This window comes from Centruroides vittatus, unplaced genomic scaffold (genome assembly GCF_030686945.1).
Source record: "Centruroides vittatus isolate TY-2023 unplaced genomic scaffold, ASM3068694v2 contig_680, whole genome shotgun sequence".
NCBI classification, from domain to species: domain Eukaryota; kingdom Metazoa; phylum Arthropoda; class Arachnida; order Scorpiones; family Buthidae; genus Centruroides; species Centruroides vittatus.
The window spans coordinates 1,595,171-1,608,950 of record NW_027122427.1 but is presented as its reverse complement, the minus strand read 5'-3'; the positions used below and the strand labels follow the sequence as shown (position 1 = coordinate 1,608,950).

Sequence of the window (13,780 nt, the reverse complement as noted above, 5' to 3'; positions counted from 1 at the left end):
CAGGTTTAATGATATAAATCTTAATTTTTAATTGATAGTTTCCATTACCAGTTTCTGTGGATTATTCTTTAAGCCTAAAATTTTGGTTTTTTTTTTTCTCGTAACTTACATCACACAAGAAACTTTTATTGATAGACTATTATTGGATGTGGATATGCATTTCGGGTCTTAATGACCTCTCTTCAGTCCTTTTTTTATATCCAGACCTTGTGTAACTTATAACATTTATTTGTTTTAATCACACATACATGTTTACATAGAATATTTATGAAATGCATGTCCACATACAGTAATAAAGTCTAACAATGAGTTTCTTGTATGATGTAAGTTACTGAAAAAAAAAAAACCAAAATTTTAGGCTTGAATGATGTTTATTAAGAAAATCATTTAATTTCTGTTGGAGAAATGACCTGAAGAATTGAGATTTTGAAGTAAATTGTTTTCACAGCATTCTGAAGAAACTTCTCTTAGTCATTATTGATGAAACTGCACGATAATGCAAATAACGACTAACAGCAGAAAAGTATTTACCGTATGAGACAATATTCAAAGCAAATATTTTGCATTCTTTATAATATCAAACAGTGAATGTTTTAGGATTTAACTTTGTATAAAATAAAACAGTTTGTTTAAGCAAATTTAAAACTTTGGAAACATTTTTCATCCTAATAGGATCAAAAATGTTTGCCATAACGTATTTATATTATATTTGCTGGTATATTTTGAAGGTTTTATTGGTGTTTAATATTTTATATTAAATTATTTGTGTGTATTAATAGGATTTTTTTGAAATATTCTTTAAAAATAGTGTGTTTATGCTTATTAAAATGAACTCTACCAAATTAAGATGGTAGCTTGAAAATGATTCAGAATTATTTTACTTCAAACTAGCTTTTTGATTTTAAGATTTAATAAATTATAAAATCATTTAAAAAAATTTAATCTAATGTTTTGTTATTTATCAAGTAAAATTTGCGGAATATAAATTGTATAGGTTTTGATTTTAAAGTCAGAGAATTATTTTTGTGAAGATATAATGAATGCATCTATGATACATAAATTTTGTTTGAATAACAAATTAACTTAACTTGAATATAAATGAACTTACAATTTTATTTTATAAAAAAGAATTATATGAAGTTACTTGGAAAATAGTGATTTTAATTTTTGCATGTAGCATCAAATAGTGTGAAATTAAATGCTGTTTAAAGTAGGAATTTTCATTATTAATCCAATCATCATAGTTTCCACCAAGAAGATTGGATTAATACAAACACTTTATATAATTTTACTAATATGGAAGATAGCATTATTTTATTGGAATAAAATTTTATTAAACGTTTTTACTACTACTTTTTAGGATCCGAAAGTGGAATTAAGAAAGCTCTATCATTAATTCGAAAAAGATTTCCTCTTTCCCATTATCCTGCAATAACACTTCAACAAATTGTGTATTCAGTGGAACCATATGCACTACCAGATTATTTACAGGTTAGAATTTTTTCTTTTGTGGTATTTTGGATTTATTCAACTGTAATAATAAAAATATTGCATTCTGGCATTACTGCAACATAGAACATTATATTCACTAAATATATATCTGTACTAAGAAAATGAGATCATCTCAATGGATCAAATTAGTAAGGATACAATCAATGATGATAAGGTTCATATAACTCAAGTTTCCAGTCTTATACTTACATTATGGTGGCGGTATCCTCATTGCATGGAAGGGTCTACATGGGATTTTATTGTTTGTACACTGTCTAAATAATATATTCAGTATTAAATTTATTGTTGAGTGTGAATGTGCAGCACACAATCTCCTTTTTAGATTTACACATTATCCATCAGGACCATAATTTAAGCTTTTGGATATACCACAAAGTTAATGCTCCATCAACTGTAATTCCCTGTAACTCATTACAGCCATAGGTAACTCGTAACTTATTATGAATTCATGGCTATCAGTGCATTGATATGCTAAGCTTATCAGCTAACTTTTTTTAGTTGATTTTTGTAAGAAAATTAATGGATATTACCAGTTATCTATGAACATGACTGGTTATCATAGTAGTACGTTTAATTATATATGCAGTAAGATGAATCATTTGTTATTCCAGTGCACTATTCTTTACATATTTAATTTTCATACTTAAAAAAATTTCAAAGAAATAAAATGTATAAAGAAAAATACACATTTGTTTTTTTGTTTAGCTAAAAAAGTGCTAAAGGTCTAACTACATATACTTGTAGGTGCTTGATATACTATACACAATGAAATAATCAGTTGCTAAAGTTAAAAACTACTGTGCAATGGATTTATTATGGTTAAAAGCCAGCACACGTTCTGGATGTTAACTAATAACGAGGTGATGATAAGAAAATAAAACTTTCTTTTTCATTATGATTTATTTATCTTCAATCATCTTATATAAGTAGGTAACAAAATTATTCATCACATACAGAAATGTAACTTTGTTACTTTTCAACATTTCATTCATGAAAATCTGTTGCAGAGCTCAAGATGTCAATGTTTCCTAACAACTAATTTACTAAAAATAATTACTTTGTCAGGAACTTTATTAATAAAAAGTTCCTGACAGTCTTTTTTTATGAGAATCAAGAATGTTGCAGAGTTATTTTTACCAATTGTTTTCAAACGGATTATCAACGAAAACCAAGGTATCACTGTTCAGTGTACACCCCTGTACCTAGCATCAATCTGCATTATTTCATTAGTTTCTGTTGTGTCCTATCCTAAAACCATCCGGTCATAGAGAAAAACAGAATAGTTTTAGGCTAAAACTATTTCCAGCGAAACTTGTGGCGTGAAGAGTAATAGCATCAGAACACGGAGTTTTACCCTAGATTTACCCAAAATATAAGACTACCTGAATTATTACTCTGAGAGGTTGAAATTACTCTAGAAAACGGTAATTACCCTAGAAATGGCAGCACTGGTCAAGAATGAACACAATACAAACTCCGCAAGTGTTTGCAATGCGCCCGATTTTGGTCTTTGAGCCTAACACATACATTTAGTTAAGACAATCAGTTTGTTGGTGTTAATTCATGAAAACACAATACAATATGTACTTCAAACGTTTTTAACATATTTAATTATTTTTATAGTAACTACACTAATTTAAATTTAAAAAATTTAGTGTAAAATTTTATTTTATGCTTAATCAAAATAATTGGTCACTTCTATTTTTTTAGCTGCGAATTCCAGAAGGTGTACCATGCGAAGTTATTGTATCAAGTTGTATGTCTCCTGGACAAGTTTTTCTGCAGCAACCAACACATCCAACTTATCCTTCTTTACCAAGCTTAGATAATCTCATGAGCACATGGTACAACCAAATGGAAGCTCCAGGAATTGTGATGCCTCAAGAAGGTATTTTTATATTACATACCTAGCAACTATAAATTAATTTTTGTGTATATATTAAGCATTTTTTAATTTAGATTTTCAGACATCTTGTCAAAAACTTACTTATCCTTCTAAAGCTTATATTCAAACTTTTTATTTAGGCAAAACTACCTAAGTCATAGTCAGACCACAAATGTTTTGTATATTCCATACATCCCAAAAGTAAAATTATTTCTATCAATAAGAGATGTATCAAATATATGGGCCAGATTTTGCTTAAGGGGCATGGTTTGGACAACACTGCTTTTAACTTTAATAATAATTTAAATAAATTTTTATCACTTGCAATAAAAATATCTCTAAATTCAGTAAGTAGTGTTGTGTTGGGAGAAACTTATTGGCGTCATTTAACTTTGATCTTTATTAATACTTGATTTTGAAAAAGTTCTCGGTTCTATTCTTTAAAATAGCAATAGAGAAGAGCATTAAAAAGATCATAAAATGCATTACTATCCATTCTGTATACTGTATGAAACAAGGTTTGATTTCTGATTAAAATGCCAAATCTTTATATCAAAATTTTTTGGATTGATCAAGAAATGTATACAGTATAAAAATTTTTCTCAGTTGATTAAGTTTTCTTTTCTTATAAAATATTTTGTTAGATTAAAACTTATTTCATAATGTAGGTAACTTGTGTGCTGCACCTGGAATAAATGGATGGTATAGAGCAAAGGTAATTAGTATCAATGAAGCAAATGAATGTGAAGTAATGTTTCTTGATTACGGAGGATATTCAACAGTACCAGTCTCCTTTTTGCGCCAAATCAGGTATGACATCTTATAGAATAAAAATTAATTTTTAGATTATTCTCATACTTTAAAAGCGAAATTGAAAATGTTTTCCTTTGATGGTTTATAAACTGTTTTAAAGGAAAACATTTTACAACAATTTTTACTATAGAAGCAAGAGCGTATAAAATGTTCTTGCTTTTTATAATAAAAAATAAATATTTTTCTTTATTAAACAAAAATTATAATTTATGATGTAAAATGCAAACATATAAGCAGTCTATATTTATTATTATAGTTTATTATTTTCATTTTATCTTATCTTAATATTTTATCATTCAAAGTTTTTAACAATTTTTTTTATCTCTAGATTATCTTTTCTATCCAATGATAACTTACATGTCTCTAATCAATGAATATTTTGAAATTATTTATGTATTATTAAAACAATGAAATATTTTTTTTCATTACAGAGGTGATTATTTGACTTTACCATTTCAAGCACAAGAATGCTACTTGGCAAATATTGCTCCTAGTAATGGTATGTATTTTTGTGAAAATTGCTTAAAAATTTATTTATATAGTGACATATCAAAAATCGTGGAAAATTCAATTGTGATCAGATTATAATTAATATGTATTGGATTTAATAATTAGAAATAAAAGATGGTGACTTAACTGCCAAATTACTTAGTTTAATTACTAGCCAAAGTAGTGTCTGAAAAATTCAATGATTAGATTTGTCTAAATATAAACTCTAATTTTATACTAATTCAAAATGTAAAAAATTTCTATGGGGGTTATTTAAAACTGAGTGATTTTTATTTTAGGAGCAGAAGTATGGAGTAATGAGTCAATAGAATTATTTGAAGGATTGGTTCGAGGCCATGTTTTACATGCCGTAATTACTGCTTATGCTCTTAATGGAGTACCCTTAATATTACTTTACAAAGTTCAGAATGGATTAACAGTAAGTATTTAATTGAAGCATTGAAAGTCAAAAGATCTAAACGTCAAAAAATTTTAATTGTTGCAAAATTATCCATAAACCAAACATAATCTTCTAAAGGATGTGTGTGCCTAAATGTATGTGAATAATTCTCAGCAGCTCACTATATTGTAATAGCTGTGTTCCCAAGGTACTTGAGCTGGGTTTTTTCCCAATTTTCTAAGAATGAATTTGTCACTTGACCTTTTGAATTTCAACTCATCACTTGATCTTTAATAATTACTTGGTATTAATTTTAAGCAAGATGTTTCCATCTTCAGTAAATTTTTTGCTTTTTTTAAATGTTTAGTTTGTGTATATTTCCTCTGGAACAGATTATTTATTTCTGTTTTGATTCAAAAATAATTCATACACACAGCAAAGTTATATAATTGGTTTTCTGAATTTATATTCAGAGAATCATAATTATAATGAGGTTACAAATAGATATTTCACTTTAAAAAATCTAAAGTTGTGTAGATGACTAGATACAGTTAATCGTTATTCGGTCACTTCATTAAAATCAACTGAATCAGATAATATATAACTGTTTACATTTGAAGTTTTTTTCTTACAACTATTTTTATTCTCTGACTTTTAGACCATGCTGGATATGTGAAAATATTTTTTAAAGAAATGTATTATAGTACACTGGAATAAATTTGCAATAAAAATTAATTTTTTGTGAAATATGGGACAAGTTTGCAGAACATGAGTTGAGAATCACTGGTATATAAGGTATAGGGTCACCAATTTCTAGGTGCTGTTTTCAGGATACTGAAACTTGAAGTCCATTGGCAGCATCTGGTAAATGATGGGGATGCAAATATGGAATATTGTGAATTCCTGTTTCCTGAATCATACATTGCATGTAGGCCAATGTTGATCATACAGTGTAGCTGGATGCCCTGTTTTGGTAGATAACTACTTTTGGTACATTCATTCCATATGGCATTGGCTTGTAGTTGCAGTACATAAGTTACAAAATATGCTGATAATAAGCTGTGTTCATTTTGGCATTAATTGCAACTTTACAAATTGGGAGTTTGACGTTGTATGAGTGGCCTGCTACAACCATGAATGCTCGTGAAAACGTTTTTTACATTCCATTACCCAATCAGAACGCTTCTTTTGATCAACTTAGAAACTGACTTGTTTCATACCAGTCTGTTAGGCTTGTGCTTCATCTAGACTCAAAAAAAAAAATTTCCATTTGTCACCTGCAAGATGGCAATTCTACTTCCTCTCCGGAATGTGTTGTGCTCTTTAAGTGTTTGGAGTTTGTACAGGTTTATGATGTAACTGTAAATTTTTTGGAAATTATGTGATAAACTGTTGCTAGTGACACTGTTACATGCTTGGTTTCTTTGAGAGGCTTTCCTACACTACAAACAACTTTTTTTGCAGTGGCCTTTGGGCCTAAAGCATTGGCTTTCAACGGCTCAGAGCAAATGGTAGCTGCTGAGTCAAAATGTCTGTGACCATTGAGAATGAGCACATTGATTCCTTGATCAGAAATTGCAAATTCCTTCTCTACATTATTATACAGCCGATCATAGGAAAGTACTTCTCCAACATGACAATGTTTTTGGAGCATTTCTATAAATATCACAAAAAATTTATTTGGAATGTTTATTAGGATAGCTAGTGAGTAAAACATCTTGTGACCATGCGTAGTTACAGATGCACACACCAAATATTTAAATTTTCTATCATAACAGTGAATCAACTTTCTGTATATATCTTCAGTTTCAAAGTATAATATACATCTGGTGGTACTTGGAAATTAATATATGATTTATGGAATATATTTGTGTTAACTGCATACCAAAGATTTAAAATTTATCTAAGTTTAAATTATATATAACACAATACACTACATAATCGTATTTCATCTAATCTGGAGTTGACAAACATATCAAACTTTACAAGTAATTGATTTATGAATTAAGCTGTTTGACATATTTTTGCCATATATGTTTTGACCAAAGTTGTTCTGATTAAAATATTGTTAGGCATCAGAATTATTTATTTAAATTCATTAGTTTTCAATTGTGTGTGTACACAGACACACACAATTGAAAACTAAAAAGAAAATATCTGACTAAAAAGTCAGGTATTTTCAACTGTTTTGAAAGATTAAACTGCTTTTGTATTCTAATATAATGTAAAATAACATATTAAAATAAATTTCACGTTGCTTTTTTCTTTGCAGCTCTGCATAAATGATGAATTGGTGCATCGTAAAGTGGCACAATGGATCTCAACTTGAGAATGTAAATTTTATATGCTTGAAAGAGAAATTGGATTATCTGTATTGTGTTGGACTATACATTTTGAATTCATGTTTTGTCAGCTGCAAAATTCCATAATACATCGAGTAAGATATTCAGAAGGCTTGTCATGAATTTTAGATTTATATGAAGTATTTTCATAAATATGGATATATGATGACATTTGATCAAGAACAGACAAAGTTTTGTTTGATTACTATTGTGTACATTTGCATCTTAAATTATAAGGATCTTATGAAATCAATTTTGAATTTTTTTTTTCTACAGTAACTTTTACGTTTTTGTTCTTAACATTTACTTCACATAGATATGTAATAAACATGTGCATCACTGATTAGTTTGAATTTATCTGTGTGTAAGTTTTGGAAAATTGCTAGTGTATCAAAATCTAACTTTTGTATTTGTGACATCTTTAAATCAAATATCACTGATAATCATCTAAGTCTTCCCTTAAGATGTATTGTTAAAGATATAACTCATAAATTGCAAGACCTAAAAAATCAATTTGCTCATAAAGCTACAGGTTCTCGACAACAATGTAATATATTTGTTTCCGAATCATCACTATGCAATTGCAACGTTATCCGTTGCAAATGCTGATAGTTTCGTACGTATATTTACAATGTGTGTGTGTTTGTGTGTCTGTGTATAAAATCTTGGACAGACTTTTTCTATGCAATGAGGAAAGCCTTATTACCATTTCATTGATTAAACATTGTAAATTTTTAGATCTCTGTATAGTTTCATCTGATCAATAATAGACATATAAATATATATACATAATACACACAGTTTTCAGAACTATTTCTATGTGAATGTTTTTAGTGGATTTTTCTAATTTATTAGAGAATTTTGTTACAAAAGAAATGCTGGGCTTGCTTTTTATGCCAACATTGTGATATTATTATTATTTGTAGAAAAATCATTGATATTCTAATTGTCAACTACTAAATAACAGAGTTACCCGTTACCCACTATTTTTCCTCATTGCATGTTGAGCATGTATATTTTTTATTCATCTTCGACGATACGAGGAAAACTTAAATGTAAAAAGTATTAATGTGTTAAGTAATTTAATAACAATTAGAAGATGGCTGTTGGTATCACTATTTCTCTGTTCGTTATTATATAATATACTCTCATTGATAAAGTTTGATGCTTTTTGTATATCAATCACTTTGTAAAATATGTAATGTGATTATGGGAGTATCTAGAATATATATTGCCATTATTAATGCACTCTGCTTTTACAGGTGTGTATTGCTGGTTGCCAAGCTTGTACAGGGATTATATATATATATACATATAAAATATATAAATTATATATATAATATAGAAATATATAACTATAATAATGCCTTGTTTGGAGATGGTATTTGTTCCATATTTATTTACCATCAAAGATCAAAGAGAATTCTTGAAAGACAGGCCTTTTTTGATTAAGATGAAATTTTTATAAATCAAATGTAAAGTCTTTTTTGATAAATTTTCTTTTTCTTTTTTTTTTTTGTTTTGAATGTTGTTTGTACACTCAATTTGAGGTACCCCCATTTGGAAATTTTGCTGGAAAGTTATACGAAGGTTCTGTATATTTACACAATTTCTAATAGGTGCTATATAGTTTTTTTTAATTTGCGCCAATGTTCCTTACATTTGTGTACTGATAATAACAAAAAAAAAAAATTGGTGTTTAGTGAAATCTATTTTCAGGTGTAAAACAATTTGGTATTATTTAGATAAAATAAATTTTTCCTATTGCAATCACATTGCTTGTCTGTTATGATTATTTTTAACTTATAACAATATAAACATGGCACAATAAAATTCTTCAAAGTGTGCATATAGATGATAAAAGTATACCCAATTTAACTTAGCATATTTATCGACCTCAAATCAAAAATATTGAGATTTCATTTCCATCATATTCCTTACAGAAATCAAAAACTAAAAATCTATTGTATTGGTATTTTCATCTCATCAAGATTTCCTACCGTTCTGCCATATAAATTTATCTTTATTCAAATATCAAGCAGCCAAATGCCTTAAATAAATGAATATTCTCTCATTTTCTGTCATTGCCATCTCAGATGCCTACAGCAAATACTATTAAGGATAAAGGAATATTTGCTATTCTTACTTATTCCATGTATCATTGTTCTTTTTATCCTGATGATGAAATAATCCTATTGGGCTATGTTTGTCATGGCTCTATTAACGTAAGCAGTATATTAAAGAAAATACCAAATATTTAGAGTGGTTTTTTAAATTTTTAATCAGTCATTTTATGAATTTTTAATAGTAGTAATCATATTTCCATTGAATTTCTTTTTGCAACGAGATACGGTATTTTATTCCTACGATTGTCCTCGAAACTACCACTGCAGGTGAAACAATAAATTTGTCAAGATTATTGATCCGTCCACCTGTTCTATTTAATCATTTACGTTCCTTTTTGATATTAAAAGTTGTTTATTTATTGGTTTTAAATACTGTCTTCACATTTACAAGTTTCAATGCGAAATTTCATACCTTTTTATTTGAATTGACAGATTGCGTTAATTCACACAATTCCCTCGTTAGATCACGACAAGTGCGATATAACGAGAGGCTACTGTATTAGTTTGTATCGATGAAATTTAACGCAGTAAGGAAAAAATTTACAAGGATACATTTACACTGGGGGGGGAATTTGATAAATTAACAAAATTCGTTTATAAACATTATTGAAATTATCATTGAATAAAAATATTCAAACCTAGTAGTGTCGGAACGGTTGTCTTTTCGGACAACCGTTTCTAAATCTAGAACAGTGGTTCCCAAAGTGGGCGGTGAGTAAATCTAGGGGAGGCGTTGTAGGCAGAGTACCGAAAGGTGACCATAGGTGAAAGTTGAAGTCACCACCTTTCCCTTTCCTCTGTTAAAACGGGTAAGAAGAAACAGCATTTAATGGTTTCTAGGGTGCGTTCTTTTATTCCTCCGCGTAACTCTGCACGAACGGCATCCCTTTAAAAATTCACGCGAAACGCGTTCCTGTATTCCGGCCGTCTGAAGGCAAAAACGGCCGCTTGTAGTAGTAGTTTACGGTGGAAAGCAATATGGCGCCCTCCATGGCTCAAATAGTTTCGTATAAGGGTTCATTATGTGGTTTTATCAACGAAAATTTAGAAGTTGTGAAAGCGCGAGTTGGTGCACGCAGTTATATAAATCTCAATTTTTTTCGAGTGGTAGCTGGCATTCTAATTTTATTCGTGACTACTTTGAATGCTCTGTCGGCAAAATAATTCATTTTATGGTTAGATTTTACAATTGAGACTCTTCTTTTGTCTTTAAAAACGCATATTTTAAAATCATAGATACTATCGATAGTACGGATGCCACCATCTTTCTTCCACCGTCGTTCCTAAATGCCTACAACAGCGCCCTCCTGTAGCAGAGCGAGCACTATTAATGAATGCATCCCAGATGTGAAGAACAATGTACTGTACCTGTACGATAAGGACACAAAGTGTGAGGTTCATTAAAAAAGTTTTTCTAAGAATATGTTTAAATTCGTAGTTTAAATTGTATTCAGTATTTTCAATAAAACGATTGCAAAATTCATTAAATAATTTATCATTTTAATTACATACGAAATAATAATAACACGTAAAATTCATTATGACGATTTCTGTTTTTCTCACACAAGGGAAAATATTTTTTTAAAACTCTTTCTACCCTGTGGACACTAAGAGGGCCTCTTTTAGCAAACCCATTATGGGTTCGGCCAGGCTCGTAATCGGGCGGCCGGGTGGTGACGGACGGGACCCGATATATCCAGACGAACCCCCAAAAATTTGTTGACCTGGAGTTTGTGTAGAAGGTTCACTCTCCATTCGCCTAATGGTAATTTCAATCGTGACGTTTTCCCTAAACCGACCAATCAGCATCTATCTGCCAATGGTGGCGTTACTGTGCACTGTCGTCATAACATTTGACGTCTTTACACGTGACTTCTAACAAATCACGTGACTGTACGATTATTATTAATTCTTAACAATTTGATTTAATTACTTTTGATAAATAGTATAACTTTACAAAATTCCTCAATTCATTTTTTAAACATATTTTATCACAAACATCACTTCATAAATTTATATATTTTTTAAAACTCTTCAAAATTTGATATAGAATATATATGATAAATCAATTATTTTTTGTATTACAAATAAAAATTCTAAAAATAATCAGTTTTCTATATGTATTATTTCCTCAGAATGTTAGTAAAAAATAACGATTTTACTAAATGGCGTTCAATAACATAATGATAATTTAAAATATATTTTGATATAAACGTAGATGACGTCATCGTTTCGTTACATTATTGTTTGTAACATCAAAGTTTACGGCGATTTGGCTAAATTGTATGATTACAGGCCTACAGTAACATAGAAGTGGACTATCTATATTCATGCCGTCCTTATCCCGAACAGTTTGTAGATATCTATCCTTTCCGAATGTTTCAGTTGAGGTAGTTCTATCACACGGTGTGGTAGTCACATACCACAAAACTCTCTGTTCCATCTATAACAGCGGTTCCCAACCAGTGGTCCGCAAGAGCTAAAATATGGTCCGCGAAAGACTTAAAACGTTTATTCATTTTAAATTATTATTTCCACATTGATACAAATTGAATTTAATTTTTACTAAAAACGTTGTTTTCTATTATAATAATACTGTTAAAGCATGTTACTCTTGAGTTTAACGATTACTTATGTTAAAAGTTTTGATTAAAGTTTATTTTTAGATTGACACAGTTTATTTTTCTTAAACTTTGTGGTCCCTGCTAACAACAATGAAATCAAAGTGGTCCCTGTTCATAAAAACGTTGGAAACCGCTGTAGAATCTATAAGGAGATAGACCGATGTAGTAAGCACAGAATTCTAAGGAGTGACGAAATTGTAGGGTTTTAGAAGAACCCTACAATTTCCTCACTCCTTAGAAATGAAAAAAACGCCATCGAGAGAAAATAGTGCCTCGGCCGAAACAACTCGAAAGGTTAGAAATGTGCAAAGGCTCCGGGAAAAGGACGGTAGTTAACTTCGAGCAGACAGACTCTATTTCGTCAGGCTGGAGAACGTATAAAAAGTTATAAGTGAAGGTTTCTTCTTCCAATAGTCAGGCTAGTAATATTTATCACGTCTTTCTTAATTATGCACAACTAGCCGAGACCGAGATTTAAAAAGTTCTCTTTATTTCGCCTACTTAAGAATGCATTTCGGATTGGTAATTTTCTAATCCCTATTCGGGCTCACGGCTTCAGTGTCTCCAACATAACGAACAAAAGGTTAGTTCGTCTTAATATACTTGTGTTATACACAATGATGGATATAGTGCATATCTTAATGGCGTAGTTTCTACATATCAGTCTCTTGCACTTACTGGCACGCTTTCTTCGTCTATTTTTGATGGGCAAATGCAACGCTTCTTCCATTTCCCACTCCTTATTACCTATTAGATTTTAGAAGGATTTTAACTTCAATATTGTGGTTCATAACACGACAAAGGTCAAAATGTGCTTATTCATTCTAAATATTTTCACGAGATGAAACCAGTTTTCACAAACTATAAGTACGAACAATTATTTATTGTGACATGGTCACAATGCCCGGCTGCAATTTTTAATCGTATTTTTAAATCATTTAATTTAAAATATATGCTCTCCACCTCAAATTAGTAGTGGCTTGCCCCTGTACATCATACTTTTTCTTTAACAATAGAGTCGTGCCGGTCATTCTTTTTTAATTTTAAGGCTAAATATCTGCATTTTTTACGTTTCTATCCCCGAGTGACGACGGATTGGGATCGAGAGACTCCCTACCACCCTCCGCTTTCGGTTTCCATTCTCCACAAGGGGTTAAAAGCAAGTTTTTTTATAATCGAACGTCTCCACCCCCAAATCTAGAACAGATCATTCTTCTCGTTCGTCCAGTATTCTCCGATTGACCGACAGCACAATTTTTACTAAATTTCGTAATATTTCGTTTATCCGACGCCATTTTAAAAGCTGTTATCTGACGTCATGTCATCGGATGTTGGTTATATGAAATATGCGCATTATAGTTTAGTTACGTAAACGTTAATCAAAATGACTTATATATTAAATAAGCGAATTTTATGAATTTACCTGCCCTAAAGAAAATATCGTGTACGTATTCTACACCAAGGAATCAAAATATTATAGTTGTTCTTGTATGGAAATGGAGAAATGTGATTGTCCTACTGCTCGAAACGAACGATTTAATTTTCTTTTTATAGCCAAAAAACCCGGCAACGAGTTGCGCAAAATTCTC

At 30.1% G+C, this 13,780-nt stretch overlaps 1 protein-coding gene across 2 annotated transcripts in view; it reads left to right on the top strand.

Annotated features, from left to right (window-relative positions):
* Window positions 1-9,216, top strand: part of LOC136980149 (A-kinase anchor protein 1, mitochondrial-like) — a 34,558-nt gene extending 25,342 nt beyond the window's left edge. For both annotated transcript variants that reach the window (XM_067276191.1, XM_067276190.1), the window contains exons 4-9: window positions 1,361-1,491; window positions 3,223-3,400; window positions 4,066-4,207; window positions 4,642-4,709; window positions 4,999-5,138; window positions 7,372-9,216. In XM_067276191.1, the coding sequence (XP_067132292.1) occupies window positions 1,361-1,491; window positions 3,223-3,400; window positions 4,066-4,207; window positions 4,642-4,709; window positions 4,999-5,138; window positions 7,372-7,428 (716 nt within the window). In that variant the 3' untranslated portion in view covers window positions 7,429-9,216. The remainder of the gene's footprint in view (window positions 1-1,360; window positions 1,492-3,222; window positions 3,401-4,065; window positions 4,208-4,641; window positions 4,710-4,998; window positions 5,139-7,371) is intronic.
* The last annotated feature ends 4,564 nt before the right edge of the window (window positions 9,217-13,780 follow it).